General features: G+C 47.3%; 1 protein-coding gene across 2 annotated transcripts in view; it reads right to left on the minus strand.

Moving 5' to 3' along the window:
* Positions 1-22,621, minus strand: part of SFMBT2 (Scm like with four mbt domains 2) — a 78,495-nt gene that overhangs the window by 52,822 nt on the left and 3,052 nt on the right. The window contains exons 2-4 of one of the 2 annotated variants that reach the window (XM_081022735.1): positions 13,935-14,095; positions 11,585-11,679; positions 8,335-8,575 (exon numbers count right to left, since the gene is read on the minus strand). In XM_081022735.1, the coding sequence (XP_080878861.1) occupies positions 8,335-8,575; positions 11,585-11,679; positions 13,935-14,040 (442 nt within the window). In that variant the 5' untranslated portion in view covers positions 14,041-14,095. Of the gene's footprint in view, positions 1-8,334; positions 8,576-11,584; positions 11,680-13,934; positions 15,841-22,621 lie in introns of those variants that run through there. The other variant, XM_081022736.1, reaches the window with a different exon arrangement.

Consider the following 22,621-nt stretch of genomic DNA (forward strand, 5'->3'; position numbering starts at 1 on the left):
CCACAGGAAGCGTCGCATCAGTAGCCAATGGAGGGAACAGATCCTAAACCAAAATTGGTGGGCAAAGTTTGCAGCATGGTTAGGATGGCATTGTTGTTTAGTCGTTCAGTCGTGTCTGACTCTTTTTTTAACTTTTATTGATAAATGCAATATTTACAAACACAAGCAGAACACTAAACAAACTTATGTTGTTGTTTAGTCGTTTAGTCGGGTCCGACTCTTCGTGACCCCCTGGACCAGAGCACGCCAGGCACTCCTGTCTTCCACTGCCTCCCGCAGTTTGGTCAAACGCATGCTGGTAGCTTTGAGAACACTGTCCAACCATCTCATCCTCTGTCATCCCCTTCTCCTTGTGCCCTCCATCTTTCCCAACATCAGGGTCTTTTCCAGGGAGTCTTCTCTTCTCGTGAGGTGGCCAAAGTATTGGAGCCTCAGCTTCACGATTTGTCCTTCCAGTGAGCACTCAGGGCTGATTTCCTTCAGAATGGAGAGGTTTGATCTTCTTGCAGCATGGAACTCTCAAGAGTCTCCTCCAGCACCATAATTCAAAAGCATCCATTCTTTGGCGATCAGCCTTCTTTATGGTCCAGCTCTCACTTCCATACATCACTACTGGGAAAACCATAGGTTTAACTATACGGACCTTTGTTGGCAAGGTGATGTCTCTGCTTTTTAAGATGCTGTCTATGTTTGTCATTGCTTTTCTCCCAAGAAGCAGGCGTGTTTTAATTTCATGACTGCTGTCACCATCTGCCGTGATCATGGAGCCCTTTCTACCCTACCTTAAAAGGGCACCAGTCACCACTAGGCTCCCACCCAGAGAGTACAGATTCCCCATCTCAGCTCTGCAATGATGAGGCAGGGACTTTTCAGTGGTGACACCGCTTTTTGGAATATTCCCTCCAAGAAGCTGGCTCAGCACAAACCCAAATATCTCTTGGGCACCAAGATCTTTTTATTTCCCCGTCATCATTATTTTGATTTATATGCCGCTCCCCCCCAATGTAAAAAGGCTGTTGTTGTCTTTTAGTCAACATGATCTAATCAATATCCTCAGCAGATTCAGCTCATCCCCCCCCCCAATTTTTTTAAAAAAACAGCAACTGATCTCCAAAATCAGTAACTTAGCTTATGGAAAAACAATTAGAGAAACAAATTCTTCCAAGTTTTCTAACCAAAAAAATAAATGAAAATAAATCCATATTATTATTATTTAATCTGAAAGAGGAGAAGGGGGCGGAGAGTCCCCAACAATCTTTAAATACAGTACAGCATGCAGAAAGAATCCAATATCAAGCCTGACTGAAGAAGTTGATTAAATTAGTTCAATTTAAAAACCTAAACAAACCCTGAAGGTGGCTCCTTTGTACACTGCTAAATCATTTACTACCCGAGAAGAACTGAACGGGCGCAAAATATTCATTCATTAAATCTTCCATAAATTTCCACTCGGTATTTGGCTGCAGCCACAATATTACTTAGAAGTCATTACATGCCGTTCATTTGGCGCCTGCTGTTTGGATGAAGTCCGGGCATTTCACACCACTTCTTGCTTGCTTTGCTCACAAATTATTTGGAAGTTGTTGCAAAGGGCAGTCAAATTTCTTTTGATGAAGCAGGGCTGGGGGCCAGAGCTCAGCGACAGGGCGTCTGCCTTGCATGCAGAATGCACCCAATTCAATCCCCGCCATCTCTAGGTCGGACTGGGAAAAACTCCCCGTCTGAAATCTTGGAGAGCCACTGCCAGTCAGAGTCATAGCTGTCAACTTACAGATTTGAAAATAAGGGACCAGCAGCCAAAATAAGGGATTTTAGTCAACCAGTTAAAAGGGACCAGATAATTTTGGAGAGCAGCGCCGGTTTTTAGCCCTTCGTTTCCAGAGGTTGCTGCTCAAGACACCAGCCGATGAAACACTGCAATTAAATAATTACAAGCAGCAACCACTTTTGGCGCAAAACGAAGTCCAAGCTACGAAGATGCTGCTGCAGTTCTGTATCTTTTCTCTCGTGCTCCATCTGCAGTTCTCAGTTCCATCAGGTGGGGCGGGGGGGGGAATAGCGCCCGAAGTAAACCAGCAGATCAGACCATCTATGCTAGTCCACCACTACAAATCTATGGGAGAAGCGTTTGCAGTCCTTCCCTTGTAGCCCTTGGAACACCTGCCCGCGCCTCCTCCTCCTCCTCTCTCTGAACTGCTTTCTCTATGGTTGCCCTCGCTCTCCTCTCAAGGCTCCTCATCAATTCATAGACCATGCCAGGCTGCCCATCTCATTCAGGTCCTTCGGCAGCGCAGCCGCAGTACGTCCTAGCGAGCGTAGCAGCGTAGGGCAAAGGGGAGGCCCCAGGCAGAGATGCTCAGTTCGGCGGCTGCGAGGAGGATGGTGGCGGAAGGGCCCAAGGCTCCCACCAGTCCTGGCGGGGAGGGGTTCCCGGGGGCCGAGGCTGGTGAGAGGAGGCCGGAGGGGGGCGGGCCGGGCAGCCAAGCAACACAGTTGGAGCCTCCCTGGCCGGCAGAGAGGGAGGGAGAGGAGCTGCTTCCTTTGAAACCCGGGAAATTTAAGGGACATCCATCAATAAGGGACAGCAGCGGGACATGGCGCTGGGATAAGGGACTGTGACAGCTATGGTCAGAGTTGCCGATACTGAGGTAGACAGACCAATGGTCTTAACTGGTAGAAGGAAGTTTCCTATGTTCCTCTGGTTGTTTACCAAGAAGCTTGTACGCTATGGCAAGCCCATGCCCAGGGCTGGCTCTATCACTGGGCAAAGTGAGGCAGCTTTTCATTCCAGTCGGATTTAGTCCTTTGCCCAGAGGAGCAAAACGTCTTGGGCATTTGCCACCTATGATGGGAATTTATTTATCATGTCGTTCATATCCTATGTTTCTTCCAAGGGGCTCAAACTGGTGGACGTAGAACTGTAGAGTTGGGATTCTGAAGATCATCTAATCCAAGATTTCCCAAACTTGGCTCCTCGGCTGTTTTTGGACTACAACTCCCATCATCCGTAGCTAGCAAGACCAGTGGGCAGGGATGATGGGAACTGTAGTCCAAAAATAGTTGGAGACCCAGGTTTGGGAACTTCTAGTCCAACCCCCTGCAATGCAGGAATATGCAGCTGTCTCATACAGGAATCGAACCTGCAATCTTGACGTTATCAGCACCACGCTCTCACCAACTGACATGATTCCTCCCCACCCCATGTTGTCTTCCCCACAACTGTGGGGCAGGTTGGACGGAGACTATGGCTGGTCCAGAGAGCTTCATGGCTGAGGATTTGAACCCTGGAATCCCTGGTCAGAATCCAACACTCTAACCACTACACCACACTGTTGACAAGCCAAGAATAGTGTTCTAGTGCAGGGATAGGGAACCGGGTCTGGTCAGAGGGATGGATCCAGAACTGGCCCACCCACCCCAGGCTTCCTTGACAAGTGGGCACAGCCAACCACCTGACATGTGACAGCCTGGATAGCTCAGATGGTTAGAGCATGCTGCTGATAATGCCAAGGTTGCACGTTTGATCCCCGTATGGGACATGCCTCATTGAGAAATGGAGATTTCCCCCCCCCCCCCAGTGTACTAGAGTAATAAGGTACAGGATAATGTAAAGCCATCTGTGTTACTTGGAACCTGCTGGTAGTAATTCATTAGGTTTGATTTCGGTGTGGAGATTTGTTCCTACATCTTTAGTTCTTCTGCTTTTCTTTTGCATTATTTGGCAGCTGTCATTATGCTTTGCTATAAAATATACGGAGGAAAAACATGCTTATTTTGCAGGCTAATAGCCTTCTTAAATTGTGACGCTCAGAACTGGACAAAGTATTCCAGGTGGGGCATGAGCGAGACAGAATAGAGTGGTCCACAGTGGCTGCCAGAGATTCTACAGAGGGGGGAGCGGTAGGAGACCGCATTCCCAGCCCTATCTGAAAATGCCAGGAATTGGACCTTGGACCTTTCCGCTTCCTCTCCAGCACCTGGGTTTTGGACTCCAACTCCCATCAACCCCAGCCAAAACACCTGATAGGAGTCCGAAAGATCTAAGCTGCAGGAGGCTATGATAGGTCCAGCCATGGCCGACTCTGGGGTTGCAGCGCTCATCTCACTTTATTGGTCGAGGGAGCCGGCGTGCAGCTTCCGGGTCTTGTGGCCAACATGACTAAGCCGCTTCTGGAGAACCAGAGCAGCGCACGGAAACACCGTTTACCTTCCCTACCGTATTTTTCACTCTATAGGGCGCACCAGACCATAGGGCGCACCTAGTTTTCAGAGGGGGAAATCAAGGGAAAAAATATGACACCCCCCCGCAGCGCTGGGAGCAGCGGACAGGCTGCACACAGCCTGTGCGCTTCTCCCAGACCTTCTCCCTGCTTTTGCAGGAGGTGGGGGAATTCCCCCACCTCCTGCAAAAGCCCACAGGAGCCGCACGCGACTCCTGCAGGCTTTTCGACCAGGAGGGAGAAGGGACTGACGCAGCCAGTCAGTCCCTTCTCCCTCCTCGGGGAAAAGCCCCCAAGGGTGGCGTGCTCTTTAAAGGGTACATGGCTCCTGCGGGCTTTTCTACGAGGTGGGGGAATTCCCCCACCTCGTAGAAAAGCCAGCAGAAGCCGTGCACCCTTTAAAGACTGCTTTTGCGTGCTTTTCGACCGGGATGGGAATTCCCCCATCTCCCGCAAAAGCCCACAGCGGCCGCACACCCTTTAAAGAGCGTGCGGCTCCTGTGGGCTTTTCGACCCAGCTTGTGGGGCTGGCGGTGGCGGGAAGCGCTGCTTTCCCCCACCGCCAGCCTCAAAACCGGATCGAGGAGCAGCACTAAGGAGTTGCGCGCCTTCCCGCTGCCCCCAGAGCTTGTGGGGCTGGCGCTGGGGGGAAGCACTGCTTTCCCCCAACGCCAGCCTCAAAGAGCAGACTGTCCTGGCTTAAGCGAAAGCAACGCAAAGCCTCCGGAGCGCAGGCTTCGGAGGCTTTGCGTTGCTATCGCTGAAGCCAAGGAGCCTGCATTCGCTCCATGGGACGCACACACATTTCCCCTTAATTTTTGGAGGGGGAAAAGTGCGTCCTATAGAGCGAAAAATACGGTATTTATCTACTTGCACTTTGACATGCTTTTGAACTGCTAGGTTGGCAGGAGCAGGGACCGAGCAACGGGAGCTCACCCTGTCGTGGGGATTCGAACCACCGACCTTCTGATTGGCAAGCCCTAGGCTCTGTGGTTTAGACCACAGCGTCACCCGCATCCCATGATAGACGGTTCTCTGAGGTTATTTAGCAAATGTGTCATATGGTGTCGGGCAACGCATCACATCAACATAAACTAGGCACAATTCAGCATCTCTGTGAACCCTCCAGCTGCAAACCAGTCATTACAGCACTCAATAAAAACTCTTCCCTTTTGACCCAAGCAGATCATGATTCACTTGCCTCTGCGAATCCCTTCTCCTCTCCTTGCCAAAAATGAATTACAAACCACACTGCAAAAAGCAGAGTTGGGGAAGGGGGTGGCGGCTAATGCACACGCACACACGTACTGTCTCCATGTGAATTTCCTGGATTCACGGCTAGCTCAATTTTTAAAATTCGTTTTCTTTTTTTCAGTATGTCCATATGTGCTCACATGAGATAAGGGTCAGGAAAAGAGGACAGAAGTTGACCTGAGAGCTCATGCACAGGTGCTGGCAAAAGTTTGCTACATGCACAGCTATTTATCTTTATTCATTCATTCATTTTCCATCCCGTCTTTCCTCCCGAAGGAGGGCAGGGAGGCAAACACAACCATAATAAAACAGTTTTTAAAACATTGCAATTTTTTACAGTGGTGCCCCGCAAGACGAATGCCTCGCAAGACAAAAAACTCGCTAGACGAAAGGGTTTTGCGTTTTTTGAGCTGCTTCGCAAGACGAATTTCCCTATGGGCTTGCTTCGCAAGACGAAAAATGAAAACGTCTTGCAAGTTTGTTTCCTTTTTCTTAACACCGTTAATACAGTTGCGACTTGAGTTCGAGGAGCAACTCATAGAACGCGGTGTGGTAGCCTTTTTTGAGGTTTTTGAAGACTTTGGTGATTTTTGAAGCTTTTCCAAAACTTCTTTTGCAGCCATTTGGTAAGTTAAACTTTTAAAACTTTTTTTGGGGGGTTTGGATTTTGGGTTGGGGTGTTTGGAATTCAAGGACTTGGTGTTGGGGAGGGGTTTGCAAGAATCTTGAAGCTTGTGTGGTTTTTTTCCTGCATTTTTATGATTTTCTGTGACCATTGGGCCACTCTGCTGTTTTTAAAAAAAATTCCTGGATTTGAATTTCTGTGTGGTGGGTGGCTGGGGGAACAGTTGAGGAGGGGGTTCTTCAGCAAGAAGCAAAGAGTGGAAGAGGAACCTTCTTCGAGTTGTCCCCCAGAGTCTTAGAAAATGTACTGTACACTTTGTTGATTTTTAAATGTTTTTCTGTCATGTTTAGAAACTTAATTTATTGTTCTTTCAATTTTTGAAATGCTCTTTACAGTATGTGTGACTTTAAAGAGCACTTAATAAACTCTTCTTGTACCAAATTTGGCTTTGTTTGGACTTTTTTTGACCCTAGGAACGCATTAATTGAATTTCAATGCATTCCTTTGGGATTTCGTGCTTCGCAAGACGAAAAATTTGCTAGACGAAAAAACTCGCGGAACGAATTAATTTCGTCTTGCGAGGCACCACTGTATTTTGGAGGGGGTAAACATTATTTGGCTGGAGAAACGGATCACAGAATTCGGCTAAGCTTAATTTTGAAGGACAACTGTGTTTGGGTTGACATATAGTTTCTGAAAGTGCAAAATTGATAGAACCGCCGACTGCAATGGCTACCGATTAGTTTCCGGCCCAATTCAAAGAGTTTGGATTTGATATCCCGCTTTATCACTACCCGAAGGAGTCTCAAAGCGGCTAACATTTTCTTTTCCCTTCCTCCCCCACAACAAACACTCTGTGAGGTGAGTGGGGCTGAGAGACTTCAAAGAAGTGTGACTGGCCCAAGGTCACCCAGCAGCTGCATGTGGAAGAGCGGGGAATCGAACCCGGTTCACCAGATTATGAGTCCACTGCTCTTAACCACTACTGGTTTTGACCTATAAAGCCTTAAATGGCTAAGGGCCGCAATACCTCAAGGACCGCCTCTTTCCATATGAACCTACCCGGACCCTGAGATCATTATCTGAGGCCCTTCTTTGTGTGCCTCCTCCTCAAAAGGTCCGGAGGGCGGCAAAACAGGAACGGGGCCTTCTCTGCAGTGGCTCCCCATCTGTGGAATGCTCTCCCCAGGGAAGTTCACCTGGCGCCTTCATTATACACCTTTAGGTGCCAGGCAAAAACGTTCCTCTTTAACCAGGCCTTTGGTTGACCTGATCAACACCCTATACCCTTTAAAATGTGGCTCTTTAGAGAGGGTGGGCATTATTGGGTTATTGTTTTTATTTTTATTTTATATATTGTGATCTTTTTTGTGAATCGCCCTGAGACCTCTGAGTATAAAAGCTAAAGGGACCCCTGACCATTAGGTCCAGTTGTGACTGACTCTGGGGTTGCGGTGCTCATCTCGCTTTATGGCCAAAGGAGCCGGCGTACAGCTTCCGGATCATGTGGCCAGCATGACTAAGCCACTTCTGGCGAACCAGAGCAGCGCATGGAAATGATGTTTACCTTCCTGCCTATTTATCTACTTGCACTTTGACGTGCTTTCGAACTGCTAGGTTGGCAGGAGCAGGGACCGAGCAACGGGAGCTCACCCCGTCGTGGGGATTCGAACCACTGACCTTCTGATCAGCAAGCCCTAGGCTCTGTACTTTAGACAACAGCGCCATCCGCATCCCTCTGGGTATAGGGTGGCATATACAGTGGTACCTCGGGTTACATACACTTCAGGTTACAGACTCCGCTAACCCAGAAATAGTGCTTCAGGTTAAGAGCTTTGCTTCAGGATAAGAACAGAAATCGTGCTCCGGCGGCGTGGCGGCAGCAGGAGGCCCCATTAGCTAAAGTGGTGCTTCAGGTTAAGAACAGTTTCAGGTTAAGAACGGACCTCCAGAACAAATTAAGTACTTAACCTGAGGTACCACTGTACCTCTGGGTATAGGGTGGTATATAAATTCAATAAATGAATGAATTAATCAAATTTCTCCTCTACCCCTACAGCAATCCTGAGCTATGGCCCTTCTAGACTGAAGTTATTTTTGTGGTGGCAGTTCGTTTCAGCCCGCCGTAGCTTGCCGATGATCAAAATTTGCAGGCAGAACAGAGGCACAACGCATCCCTAGAATACTAAGCAGAAGATGTTGGCCAACGTCGCCGTATCAAGATGCCAGACTTACCATTGGGAGGCATGAGAACTTTGTTGTTCTGGGTGCACCAACCCACAGGGTGGAGATCGGCTGTCATCACGTCGCACCAGAAATCAGCTCTGCGGTCGTCTTCGTAGCCGCAGTAACGCAGCAGCAAGAGCTGCCCGCATGTGGTGATGATGGTTGCCACCCAGTAGGTCTCTGGGTTGTGTTTGTTGGCCACCTCTAGCTTCATGCCAGGTTGGAAACTGCTCTGGAGGCTGACTTCCACCTTCCCCAAAAGGAGAAAGAAACAGGGTTGCTTTGGCTTAAGGAACAAGAAGGAAGCAAGATACAATTCCTCTAGAACTCCAGCAGGAGCAGAATGCCGTGGAGAGGCTCCTTACGGGGTCCTTGCCGCAGGATCACATTCATCCAGTGCTTTACCAACTGCACTGGCTCCCGGTGGAGTACAGGGTCAGGTTTAAGGTGCTGGTTTTGACCTTTATAACCCTATGCGGCCTAGGACCCACCTACTTACGGGACCGCCTCTCCTGGTATACCCCGCGGAGGACCTTAAGGTCCACAAATGACAACATTTTGGAGGTCCCAGGTCGCAAGGTGGCTAGATCTCAGCTAGGGCCAGGGCCTTCTCAGCACTGGCCCCGACTTGGTGGAACACTCTGTCACAAGAGACTAGGACCCTGCGGGACTTGATATCTTTCCGCAGGGCCTGCAAGACAGAGCTGTTCCACCAGGCCTTTGGTTTGGACTCAGTCTGACCCTTATGTCTTCCCTCCCCTTACAGTTTTGATTTATGGGCTACTTTTAAAATGAGGCTGTATTTTAAATTGGGTTTTTGTTTTGTTTTGCTTCCTCCCCTATTGTGTTTCTATTGTAATTTTACTGGTGTTAGCCGCCCTGAGCCCGGCTTTGGTCGGGGTATAAATAAAATTTATTATTATTATTATTATTATTATTATTATTACTACTACTACTACTACTACTGTTATTATTAGAACAGCCTTTACAAATGTGCAGGTCTAAATGTTTCTAGACCTAGTACTGTCTGACGCTGTTTTCCTTCCCGCTGCAGTGGTACATCTATTTATCCACTTGCAGTGGCATGCTTTTGAACTGCTAGGTTGGCAGGAGCTGGGACAGAGCAATGGGAGCTCACCCCATCGCGGGGATTTGAACCGCCAACCTTCCAATCAGCAAGCCCACGAAGCTCAGTGGTTTAGACCACAGCGCCACCCGCGTCCCTTCTCACAGTAGTTAACCATAAGCCTGTGGGCTTCCCACAAGCAAGACCTGAGAGCAACAGCACTCTCAGGTGCACTCTGAGCTATCGGTATTCAGAAAAATACTGCCTCTGACAGAGGTGCTAGAACATAGCCTTATCCTCTGTGAATTTGTCTAACACACTGAAAAGCCATTCGCACTGGTGGGTATCGCTACCTCACATAGGAGCGGATTCCAGTGTCTAACTAGGCACCATGTTTTCAAGCAGTGTTCGAAATTAGCCAAGCGCCAGGCGCATTTTGCACCTGGTTTTCGACCACCTGCGACCAAGAGAAGATGCCTGAGCACCAGGATATTGCCTGACATCTCCACCATCTGGGGATCATTGGATCTGGAGTGTTTCTAATATCCCATCCTGTAGAAATCTATCCGTTATATTTTATGGGAACAATCAGAATTTCTGGAGCAGGAGCAGTCACCATTAAGAAAAAGAGGGTGAAATAGGTCGATGGACATGTGAACTGTCCCTGGATCAAGTGACTTCTCTTCTTTAGGTTCTCAAAGTTCTCAACCGAGCTCAAGGTCATCATCTGAACTTGCCAGATGTTTAACTGAGAATCAATCCCAGTCATTTGAAAAGTAAGACTTTGAAGCTGTCTTGCCCTCAAATGGCAACCAGACATTCTGTTCTGGCGACTGGTTTACTAGGGGGGTTTGCGCAGGGGGTTGGACGAGATGATCCTCAGGCAGTGCTCAAAATTAGCCAGGCGCGTTTTGCTACTGGTGTGGATCCAACTGTGCCCATGTAGAGAATTACTCCATGTAGAGACTTACTCCATAGTAATTTCCATTTCCACCGTGCGCATTCCTCCTTCTTGCACACTGGGACAAGTGAATTTTGTAAGAGGAAGCTACAATCAAGCAATGTAGTTGAGCTCAGAGAATTGTAGTATTGGAAGGGACTCTGAGGGTCATTTAGTCCAACCCCTCTGGGGAATAGATATTCCATTGCAGCAACTGCAACCTGGATTCAAGTTGCCATTTGTCGCCTACCTTATATACCCAAGTTTCTAACCCTGTCATGTCTCTTCCAACTCCACAATTCTATGGGTCTGTTGCTGCGAGAGAAACACTTTTGTACTTCTGAGTAAACCTGCCTAGAACTGGGCTCCATGGCCCTCGAATGACCATCGACATGATGAGCACTGAAACCTGCATATCTTTGCGTAAATATTTGTGTGGCTAAAGTTGGATACAGCCCATAAACTTTGTGTGTTTTGCCTGTCAATCTAGGATCCCCCTCCTTCTTCCAAGAGGCTATAGGGGGTGCCTTCCTTTAATCAATTAAATATTCCAGCTCCAGCAGCGTTGCCAAAATCTTGCCACACACACCCTCCTTGTTCACACAAGCCAGCACAGCACGTTTCCGAAACTTCTCTGCTGTTGGTTGTTAATTACATTATGTCCTGGCCCAAACCCCGCAGGGAGCTACTGTCAGCCAGTGCCACATGCCCCGTCGTCAGGGATGATGGGAGCACTGTCCCTGGTGTGGACAGTACTGAACTAGATGCCCCAATGGCCTGAGTCTGTTCCTATTTAAGCCAGACTTTTGTGGGAAACCATGAGGACTAGAATCTTCCTCTTGCAGAAGGGATACAGCTCTGCATTCAGAATTCGCCAGGCACATTTTGCCCCTGGCTGTTGGCCACTTGTGACCAAGTGAAGATGCCTGGGTGCCAGGATGGCACCTGACACTCCCCCCATCTGGGGATCCTTGGGCCTTGCCTGTTTTCACACACTAACAACACATCCTGTAGAATTCTGTCTGTTATATTTTATCTGCACAATCGGAACAAATTTCGGAAACCAAAAAGTTGTTCTGACAAATAGGACTTTCCAGCTGTCTGGCCCCAAAATGGCACCTAGACAGTAAACCAGGTTTACTTGGTGTAAGGAGCCATTTGGCACCCGGCTGAGATATCTGAGTTTCTAACACTGTTTGCAAGGTTTCATCATTGGTAATGAGGACTAGAAACTCCAGGCAAAAAATACCTACGTGCTTAAACGAAGTGTGAGGGGCAGCGCAAGATCCTGTCTCTTCCAAGTATTCATCCCAGTTGAAATCAACGTCTTCGGAATTTGAACTTTCATCTGCTTAATATAAAACAAAAACACGTATGTTATGTGTTCAAGCCAGCAAGGAGGTCTCGTGTTGTACAGGTTATGTGAGAATATGAAGAATAAGCAAATAGGCTCATTAGAAGCAGATTTGAATAGCTTTGCTTAGTTGCCTTTCAATCACTTGCTTCTCTAATACGTTTAGTGGCACAACTTTAGCTGTTTATCAGCTCTGGAACTTAGTCAACTCTGTCTACTCCATGAAAAGGTGGGCTTCTGCTAGGGTAGCCTTTTCTAAAGGTAAAGGTAAAGGGACCCCTGACCATTAGGTCCAGTCGTGGCCGACTCTGGGGTTGCGGCGCTCATCTCGCTTTATTGGCCGAGGGAGCCGGCAAGTCCTAAGCTCTGTGGTTTAACCCACAGCGCCTTTTCTATATCATCAAAAAGAGAGGGAATGTATCGCCACAGGAAAGAAAGGACAAAGGCACAAAGATCTGCATAATTTTTTTGTGTGCTAATGTACATGTATAGATTCAATTTTTAAAAAAATTAATAAATTTACAATTTAAATCAACATAAGAGCATAAGAAGCGTCTGCTGGATCAGGCCAATGACCCATCTAGTCCAGCACCCTGTTCTCACAGTGGCCAACCAGATGCCTGTGGGAAACCCGCAAGCAGGATTCGAACACAAGACCCCCCCTCCCCTCCTACGGCTTCCAGTGACTGGTATTCAGAAGTGTGGAGGCAGAGCACCCTAGCAGCCTGAGACGGTCCTCTCCTCCATGAATTTGTCTAACCCTCTTTTAAAGCCATCTATGCTGGTGACCAGGGACGCGGGTGGCGCTGTGGGTTAAACCACAGAGGCTAGGACTTGCCGATCAGAAGGTTGGCACTTTGAATCCCTGTGACAGGGTGAGCTCCCGTTGCTTGGTCCCTGCTCCTGCCAACCTAGCAGTTCGAAAGCACGTCAAAGTGCAAGTAGATAAATAGGTACCGCTCTGGCGAGAAGGTAAACGGCGTTTCCGTGCGCTGCTCTGGTTCGCCAGAAGCGGCTTAGTCATGCTGGCCACATGACTCGGAAGCTGTACGCCGGCTCCCTCGGCCAATAAAGCGAGATGAGCGCCGCAACCCCAGAGTCGGCCATAACTGGACCTAATGGTCAGGGGTCCCTTTACCTTTATGCTGGTGACCATCCCTGCGGCCAGTGGGAGGGAGTTCCATAGTTTAACAATGCACTGCGAGAAGTACTTTCAAAATGCGCTATGTCTCACCGGGTGGTTGGGGAAAGCAGTGACCATGTGGGCCTGCTGCCCAGGAGCTGAGCACTGATGAGCAACTTCACATACCCCACTTTCCTTAACATTTGGTGAGAACTTTTAATAATAATAATAATAATAATAATAATAATAATAATAATAATTGCAAAGTGATGCAGGGAAGCGAATATAAAATTGGGAAATGGAGAGCAACCAAAATGAACAGATTTCTCCATCCCTGTGAATTAGCTGTATTTATTTATATCCCAGCTCTTTTCCGATTGCTCAGGGCAGTGTGTTACTGTTCTCCCTAGTCTGTCACTAATCACAACATCCCTGTGAGGTAGGCTAGGCCAAGAGTTCGGGATTGGCTCAAGGTTGCCCAGCGACCTTCACAGCTAAGTAGGGACTTGAATCTAGCCACGCATGGCTCCTTCAAACACTTGTTGGCTGGCTTTTTTTTGGCCCATGTAGGACCAGTCTGGATAGTTGGCCTTGGTGAACATTTGATGTTGGGGAGGGCGGGGTATAAATAATAATAATAATAATAATAATAATAATAATTATTATTATTATTATTATTATTATTATTATTATTATTATTATCTTAACTGCTACAGTACACCGGCTCATAAAGCTTAAAGGTAAAGGTAAAGGGACCCCTGACCATTAGGTCCAGTCGTGACCGACTCTGGGGTTGCGGCACTCATCTCACTTTATTGGCCGAGGGAGCCGGCGTACAGCTTCCGGGTCATGTGGCCAGCATGACTAAGCCGCTTCTGGCGAACCAGAGCAGCGCACGGCAACGCTGTTTACCTTCCCGCCGGAGTGGTACCTATTTATCTACTTGCATTTTGATGTCCTTTCGAACTGCTAGGTTGGCAGGAGCAGGGACCGAGCAACGGAAGCTCACCCCGTCGCGGGGATTCGAACCGCCGACCTTCTGATCGGCAAGTCCTAGGCTCTGTGGTTTAACCCACAGCGCCACCCGCGTCCCTTCATAAAGCTTAGCCAAAAATAAAAAGCCCACCTGAATCAAACTGTTCAGCATCCCCATTGGCTAGGTCTGTATTTTCGTCCAAGGAGAGGCGCCGAGTCTCAGTCATGCTGAAGATCACAGATCCTCTTGTCTCCATTGCTCAGAGAAAGGATTCTCTGAGCCCTAATTCATCATCACGAAGCACAGCCTTCCTGTGGCGAGGAAGAAGACCTTTCAGTAATCAATCTACATTTCCCTCCCCCTGCTCTCTTTCACATCACCTGGCCCTCGGAGCAAAAGATTATCTCCAGATATACTTGGAGCAAACCCACCAAAATGAATGGTCCTAACTTAAGTCATCATGCCCATTAACCTCAATGAATCTACTCAACAGTGGCGTAGCGTGGGGGGTGCAGGGGGGGCCGGCCGCACCGGGCGCAACATCTGGGGGGGCGCGCTCGCACTCGCAGCTCTCTGCCCCTACCTGGCTCCACGGGTTAGGGGGCGCAAATTACTTGCCTTGCCCCGGGTGCTGACAACCCATGCTACGCCACTGCTACTCAAGATTACCACTAACATTGGCTTGAGTGACGAGATACCCTGAAAGCTTCTGGGTAATTTGTGGCAGAAGATGGTGAGGATGGAGGGACAGACCTTTCCCACTTAGAAACACGTTCTGACTTTGCAGATTCTTAGAATCATAGAATTGCAGAGTGGGAAGGGATCTAGTCCAATCCCGTCCAATCAACAGTCCTGTCCTAGCCACGTGATCCAGGGCCCACAAATTTTGGCCGGCCTTGGCCAAACATTCGAGGTTGCCAGGTCCCTTACCGCCACCTGACAGGTGAGTTTTGTTCCTAACTTTGCACCGTTTCTCTAAAATTGAAATAACATCTCCCTCCACAAAAAAATGCTTAGTGTGGGGGGCGGAGAGAGATATAAGCTGCGCAAACTGCCGCCACTAACGGCGATCCCCGCCCACAAAAAACTGATGGGAGAATTTCTCCTCCCCTGAAGAAATTCAGTGGGGCAGCCCCTCTTGATTTCTCTGTCGACAAATAAACGTGGAGACACAGAACTCCCAGAGGCTGCTTGCAGAGAAGTCTATCGTTCACAGGAGTCGTCCCTTGACGTTGCAGCTATGGTATGATGGCCATGGGTGCATGACAAACTTGTCTCCTGCCCTCTCCCAACACTCCCACACAGCCATCATCCCATGCAGGGGTCCCAATCGCCAGGCTCACCAGCTTGGGGGTCCCTCCTGCTTCCAGCTATAAGTGCAAGCCCCAGACCTCAACTGAAGTTTGGAACCTCCTCTGACACGAGGTTTCTGTGACTGTTGTTGTCAAAGGTTATACAGTGGTACCTCTGGTTGCGAACAGGATCCGTTCTGGAGGCCCATTCGCAACATGAGCAGAACGCAACCCGCGTCTGCGCGTGTCGCGATTCACCGCTTCTGCGCATGACGTCATTTTGTGCGTCTGCGCATGCGGCGAAACCCGGAAGTAACCCTTTCCGGTACTTCCGTGTCGCCGCGGGAAGCAACCTGAAAACGCTCAACCTGTTATACATTTATAAAGAAACCAGAAGCATTTTTACTAGGCATTATTGGGCGTGATATAAATAGAAATGAATGTAAGCTCTTTTTATATGCAATAACAGCAGCAAGAATATTATTGGCCCAAAAATGGAAGCAAGAAGAATTACCGACGATTGAAGAATGGAGGATGAAGTTAATGGACTATGCAGAACTAGATAAACTAACAGGAAGGATTCAAAACCAGCGGGACCAGAAATTAACGGAAGACTGGAGTAAATTTACGAACTATCTGAAAAGTATTTGTGAAGATCAGATGATGTTTGTAGGTTTGCAAGAAGTTTTGTGAGGAGTATTATTGGAAGTATTGCAAAAATGGATAAGGGGGAGGATGATTTGTTAAGAGATGTAAAGGCAATATAAAGTTAAGAATTGCATAAGAAGTGGTTAAAATGGTGGATCATCAGAGGTGCTGATGGAAGTCTAAAAAGATTGTATAAGTGATAAGTTTTGTGGTACATTTTATAATTTATAGGTTAAAATCAATAAAAATTTTGTGTGTGTGTATATATATATATATATATACGCTCAACCTGAAGCAAACGTAACATGAGGTATGACTGTATAATATTTCGAAACTGCACTAATATAAACGTCAAGTTACGAAACGCGCTGAAAACGGCATACGACTCTGCATTATCACGGGACTCGAACCCACAGCTTCAAGTTACAAGAAAGGAGATTGCGACCAAACATCAGGAAGATGCTCTTTCTGACAGTAAGAGCTGTTTGACAGGGGAACGGTCTCCTCACGAGGTGGTGGGCTCTCCTTCCGTGGAGGTTTTTAAACAGAGGTTGAATGGCCATCTGTAAATGCAGTTTGGGCAAGTTTTTGAGCCGAGATGATGATGATGATGGTGATTTCTAGACTGTCCTTCAACTGAGAAGGTTGAGAATCACAGGGTGGTTTACAATATAAAACCACAAAAATGCATAACATAGTATAAAACATTTACAAATCTACTCTTCCTTTGTTGGTGTGTCCTGAGATTTCCATTTAGGTGAGTATATAGAATTGGCAAAATTAACTTCAATTATAAGATATCAAACAAATCAAAAGTTAAGAATGGAGTGGAAGTATTTCGAAGATTATATGTCAAAATATTGTTCTGAAAATGACATGCTAATGGACTTAGAATAAAAAATGTAAGCAATAACAAAACCAATAAAGAAAGAAGGAAAAATCAGAATGTAACAAAAATAATTTATTATAGAATACAAGGGAAAATGGTAGAAAGAAATATAAAGAAGTCAAATTGCTGTGGCAGGAAGTGGAGGGTGGTGGGTTTTATAATTAAGTGTATAATTAAGTAGCTGTTGTGATTTAGATATTATATTTTATGTGAGGAATTTTGGTTATTATGTATATATGTTATCTTTGGAGGGGGAACATAGTAATAAAACAAAAACATTAACACACACACACAGGCACCCCACACATTTTAAAAAGCCATGGATTATTTAATTAGCCAATGGCCCGAGAGAAAAGAAAAGTTTTTTGAGAGCAATGAAGGATCCATAAATAAAAATCATGTTCTGCTATGTGTTTCAGTCCAGGAGATACAAATTAATTTGGATAAAAAGGCCGGCCAAACGAAACACAGTTGGCGGAGCACGAGATTCTTTGTCTCGAGGTTGTGGGTTCGAGCCCCGCATTGGGCAGAAAGATTCCTGCCTTGCAGGGGGTTGGACTAGATGACCCTCGTGGTCCCTTCCAGCTCTAGGATTCTATGATTCCAATGCATTTGCTATCCTAATACATCCCAAAGAAAACCTATTTCTCCATTAATTCATTGAGCTGAATTACTTGCACCCTCCCAGAGCAGGTTTAATAATCGAAGTTTTTAAAGCAATGTACATGCAGCCAAGGTTGTAGCAGATTTTCTGTGTTGGCTAGGTGTCTTTTTGGTCCATTTCCAAGCTTAGGATTCTATAAACCCCAATAAACCATAGCTGACTTCTGTTAACCGCTAGCTATTTTGGCTCCAGTTTAAAAAAAGCACCCCTTCTACCTGCGAAATGAAGTTTGGACTGTAGCACACATTATGAAGGCCGTCACTCAGCTGTAAAGAGTCTTTAATCAAGCATATGAATTTTGTTTGATTCATTGAGGGATTCAATTTGCATACATTTACATGCAGGTGGAAACAATAGTTTCAAAGCAAGGAGTGCGGTTGCTTTTTAAATGATGCTTTTTAAATGACTTATGGAAAGTGATCCCTTAGAATGGGAGACAAGCTATCTTAACCACAGCAATCTCCACATCCATCTCTCTGGAAATGGAGAAGAGGCAGATGGATTTCAAGAAATCTGAAAAGGGTGTGTATACGATTGTAAGAAGCAAAGGAGAACTGGGTTCACCTCTGCTTACAGTTGCACATGACATAGAAAACCTCCACTGGTGAAGTTTGTCATTAAGGGTGTGTGTGTGAGAGAGAGAAATCTGCACATGAAATTTCCCCTTCAAGAAATAAGGTAAAGGTAAAGGGACCCCTGACCATTAGGTCCAGTCGTGGCCGACTCTGGGGTTGCGGTGCTCATCTCGCTTTACTGGCCGAGGGAGCCGGTGTACAGCTTCCAGGTCATGTGGCCAGCATGACTAAGCCGCTTCTGGCGAACCAGAGCAGTGCATGGAAACACCGTTTACCTTCCCGCCGGAGCGGTACCTATTTATCTACTTGCACTTTGACGTGCTTTCAGACTGCTAGGTGGACAGGAGCAGGGACCGAGCAACAGGAGCTCACCCCATCAGGGGGTTTCGAACCGCCAACCTTCTGATCGGCAAGTCCTAGGCTCTGTGGTTTAACCCACAGCACCACCCGCATCCCTACTTTCAAGAAATTTGTTTCCGAGCACAATTCTAAGTACTCAGCTTGAAAAGCGCTTCTATGGCTTGGGAACAGGGTACCTGAGGGAGCTTATGTTATGCTGTGTCATTTTAACATATTTTATTAATTTCTTTCCAAGTTGATATCAAAAATTACAGGAAAATAAAATAAACAATAGTACCGTTCATTATAAAGAAACATTCATGCTTATTATATGAAAACTAAAATAAAGAAAAGAATGGGCTGTTCCTCCCTAGGTGTTAAAAAAAACAAGGCAGAGAAGCCTCTTTTAAAATGGGGACTTCCTAAAAATGTATAATCAGCTGAAAGGATGCCCATAATTAACCATGTTTATGATTCACAAAACCAATTAATAGATTAAGCATTGCAGCATATTACAAAATATTGTGCCAGTTCGGGGGAAAATGAGTTCCTTGTCCTCTCTCTCCCCCACCTTCCACTTTCTTAAGAACAGACTGAAAAAACTTGAAGGAATTATTTTCCACCCCTAACATTCCTGCGCTGTCCTTTTCTAGTTTTTAATTTAATATCGGCAAGCATTTGAAGTGGCGAAGCGCTAGAAATCTTTACTGAAAACTCATGTGCTTTTAACAAAAAATAAAAGGAGGCATGGGGTGGTTTGGAAATTTTAGACTCTGGACTTACGGGCGGGCTCATGGGGGGGCAACACTTTCAACATTAATAAGGGTTATTTGAACATGTGGTTAAGCCAGCCCTGTGTTGCGGGGGGCTTCTGCCCATTCTGCTGAGCCCCAGACTTCTGCGCTCTACCGACAGAGCTCTCCATCCTTACCCAGCAGAATCCCCAGAGATCCTTGCAGAGGTTATGTTCAGCCCAAAGAACCAAAAATATATTCTACACCCATGTGAGCTGTTCTCTCTGGAATCAGCAGCAACACCAGGGTAGGTAGGTAGCCGTGTTGGTCTGCCATAGTCGAAACAAAATAAAAAAATTCCTTCCAGCGACACCTCGGAGATCAACTAAGTTTGTTATTGGTATGAGCTTTCATGTGCATGCACACTTCTTCAGATACCATGCACACGAAAGCACATACCAATAACAAACTTAGTTGGTGTCTAAGGTGCCACTGGAGGGAATTTTTTTATTTTGTTTCAACCAGGGTAGAAAGTCCTTTTTCACAGATACAATTCCCACACGCCTTCCCAAAAAGCTTTTTTTCTGCAATGACTTGCAGCTATTTAATTAGCCACACGTCCGGACCACGTTTGCTTTGAAAATTGGATTGCTGCTGCAAGCCCTTTCTTGTCACTCCAATAGAAACAGTATTATCTCCTCTGTACTCCTTTGGCTATGCCGAGATTCGAACACAGAGCCTCGGGGTGAGATGCTCGAGGCTTCGTGGTCTTGGAAAGACTTGCTCACACAGGTGGGTCCCAGCCTGACTCCTCCACCCAACTTTCACAGACTCTATTTTGTCAACATGATTCTTTCTGGGATGAATTTCCCCTCTAGGCTTCCCTTCCAGCCACCAGCCTCACACAAGGATGCTGTGAGGAGTCAACTACATAAATTTAAAGGCGCTGTGAGCCCAAAGGACCCACCCAGAGAAGAGGCTGCCCACTGTGTCTCTGCGATGAGTTACTGTTCTGAACTTGCTTCCTTCCGAAAACCAGCTGCTTTGAGAGGTGGGCGGATTCTGCTACCTTTTACTGTAATGGGTGTGACTCTGTCACTCTGGGTGCTGAGACACAGCCAGATTTACTTCCCTCCCGGAGGAGTCTGCCCAACGCATCTCTGCATGAGTTGCTGCTCCAGCCTTTCCTCCTTACAACAGAGGCCTCTGGTACGTCTGCATTTGAGGCAATTGAATCACTCACCCCTGAGATTCACGTAAAATCCCTAGTGATGAGGGTTCATAGAATTGTAGAGTTGGAAGGGACTTCCAAGGGCCATCTAGTCTAACCCCCTGCAATGCAGGAATCTCAACATGCCGTCCCATGGGTGTAGCCAGGATTTATGTTGGGTGGGGGGCCAGGACACTCACCCGTCCTGTTCCAGAACCGAGCTACTTGCGTTGCTAGAATATGGACCCAAGTGACCACAGGGAGCATTTCAATTTCAAATATTCTGATTATTTCTATTTTTTTAGTTGTTGTTGTTGTTTAGTCGTTTAGTCGCGTCCGACCCCCTGGACCAGAGCACGCCAGGCACTCCTGTCTTCCACTGCCTCCCGCAGTTTGGTCAAACTCATGCTGGTAGCTTCGAGAACACTGTCCAACCATCTCGTCCTCTGTCGTCCCCTTCTCCTTGTGCCCTCCATCTTTCCCAACATCAGGGTCTTTTCCAGGGAGTCTTCTCTTCTCATGAGGTGGCCAAAGTACTGGAGCCTCAGCTTCAGGATCTGTCCTTCCAGTGAGCACTCAGGGCTGATTTCCTTCAGAATGGATCGGTTTGATCTTCTTGCAGTCCATGGGACTCTCAAGAGTCTCCTCCAGCACCAGAATTCAAAAGCATCCATTCTTTGGCGATCAGCCTTCTTTATGGTCCAGCTTTCACTTCCATACATAGTTAAGTATTTTTATTATTTACTCGATCTGCTCCCCCCTAGACCCATGTGCAGTTCCCCATCCAATTTGAAACCACATCAGACCCTGCTTAGCTTTGCAAAGGTGCTAGCACTTTTATTGCTGCACCACTCGGAGGGGGGTTGGTGGAGGGTTGAGAATCTCAACATTTTCACGACATAGAAGGCGAACGTTTTTGCAAACAAGAGTGATGCCTTAAGCCCAGTTTTAAGTCTGAAGAGGCTGTGAAAGGGTAGCAGCTATCCAAGTCCTGGGAAACAACTGGCTGAGGATTTTTTAAAAAGGGGGGAACCTGCACATCTGGTGCAGATGTGATGTGCCTCCAACAGCAGATGGCTGCAAAGGGTGACCTCTGCCGGGGCTTGCAATCCAATCCCGCAGGCAGATCCACTTACACAGAAAAGGCTCCCCTGCCTTGTTGCTGATGGGAATTTGCAAAAGAAGGAAACACAGAAAGTTCTTCCAAAACAAAAAAACGTTCCAGCAACACGACTGAAAATCGTCTCCCCCTTAGCCTCACTGTTGGCTGGTGATCAATCTGCGAGATTATATATATATAATGTCCTAGTGCACGAGTCACCCCCTCCCCCAACTTTTTAATTTTATTTTTGCAAAGTGACTCAAAACATGACTTTGGGGAAAGTTCCCAACCCTCGTTTCTCTAGCAAACAGCGAGAAATTCCGCCCTGCTTTTAAAGCAGACTGCCGCCCACCAGCGCCTTTAGAATTATAATTTTAGAAATCCACTTTCTTTTCTACCACGCAGAGAAGGCGGGGCTCTCGTGCGAGGCGCTACTTGCGCCGATCCAGAGAGGAAGGCGCTCGCGCAGCGCCGCGCAACTTCAGCCGCGCAGCGGTTTTCCTTTTTCCTCCTCGCCCGTCTCTCCTCCCAGCGCAGACATGCTTCCTCGGAAACAAGTCTCAGTTCAATGGGGTCTACCCGCGAGTAAGAGAGTGCATAGGATCGGATTGCGGGGTTGTTATTTTTTTAAGTAGTTGCATTCTTTTTACGTCCTCAACAAACATTTACGCATGCAAGCCTTCTTTGCGTAAGGTAACTCGGGAGTAAAGGCCGCTCAACGCAATGGGCTCGCTTCTAAGGACATTCACACGGGATCGTGCATTGCGCGCTTTGCTTCGGAGTCAGCCCCGCAAATCCTCGATACCGAGCTAACATGCGTAGTAGGATCGGGCGCAGTTAAAAAGCAGGGAAACGCGCGTCGCGTTGCAACCCTGCTCCGAGTAACCCAACTACAAGGCTGCGATGCGCGCGCGCGCGCACACACAAACACCGCTTGGGGGCAACGCAGGTTGCAATCCTGCAAACATACCCGGGAGCAAGCCTTTCCAAGAGCAGAGAGGGTTTCTTTTACTTCTGAGTAGTCCACCGCAAAGGGTTGGCAAAAGAGGCTCGACCTTCCAGAAAACGTGGCTCGGCTGCCCATCATAACCGCATGCGTTTTTTTGGAGAGCAAAATTTGGGGCAGCGGACACCTGCTTTCCACGCAGGAGACTGCATCCCCGATATCTCCAGGTAAAAGCTGGGAATATGACAGCCCGGAGCCCGATGGAGAGCGGCGAGAGATAACGCTCAGTCCGGATTGGCTTAGTCCAAGGCAGTTTCCCATCTTCCAATTTGGAAAGGACTTGTAATAGTTGGTACCCATTGGAACTGATAGGGCAGAAGGCAGGGAGCCCAACAGCAGGGGGCGCCAGAGCCAATGAGACGCTGAGCCCACTCGCGC

The sequence above is a fragment of the Podarcis pityusensis genome (assembly GCF_964106645.2).
Source record: "Podarcis pityusensis genome assembly, chromosome: 10".
Taxonomy (NCBI): domain Eukaryota; kingdom Metazoa; phylum Chordata; class Lepidosauria; order Squamata; family Lacertidae; genus Podarcis; species Podarcis pityusensis.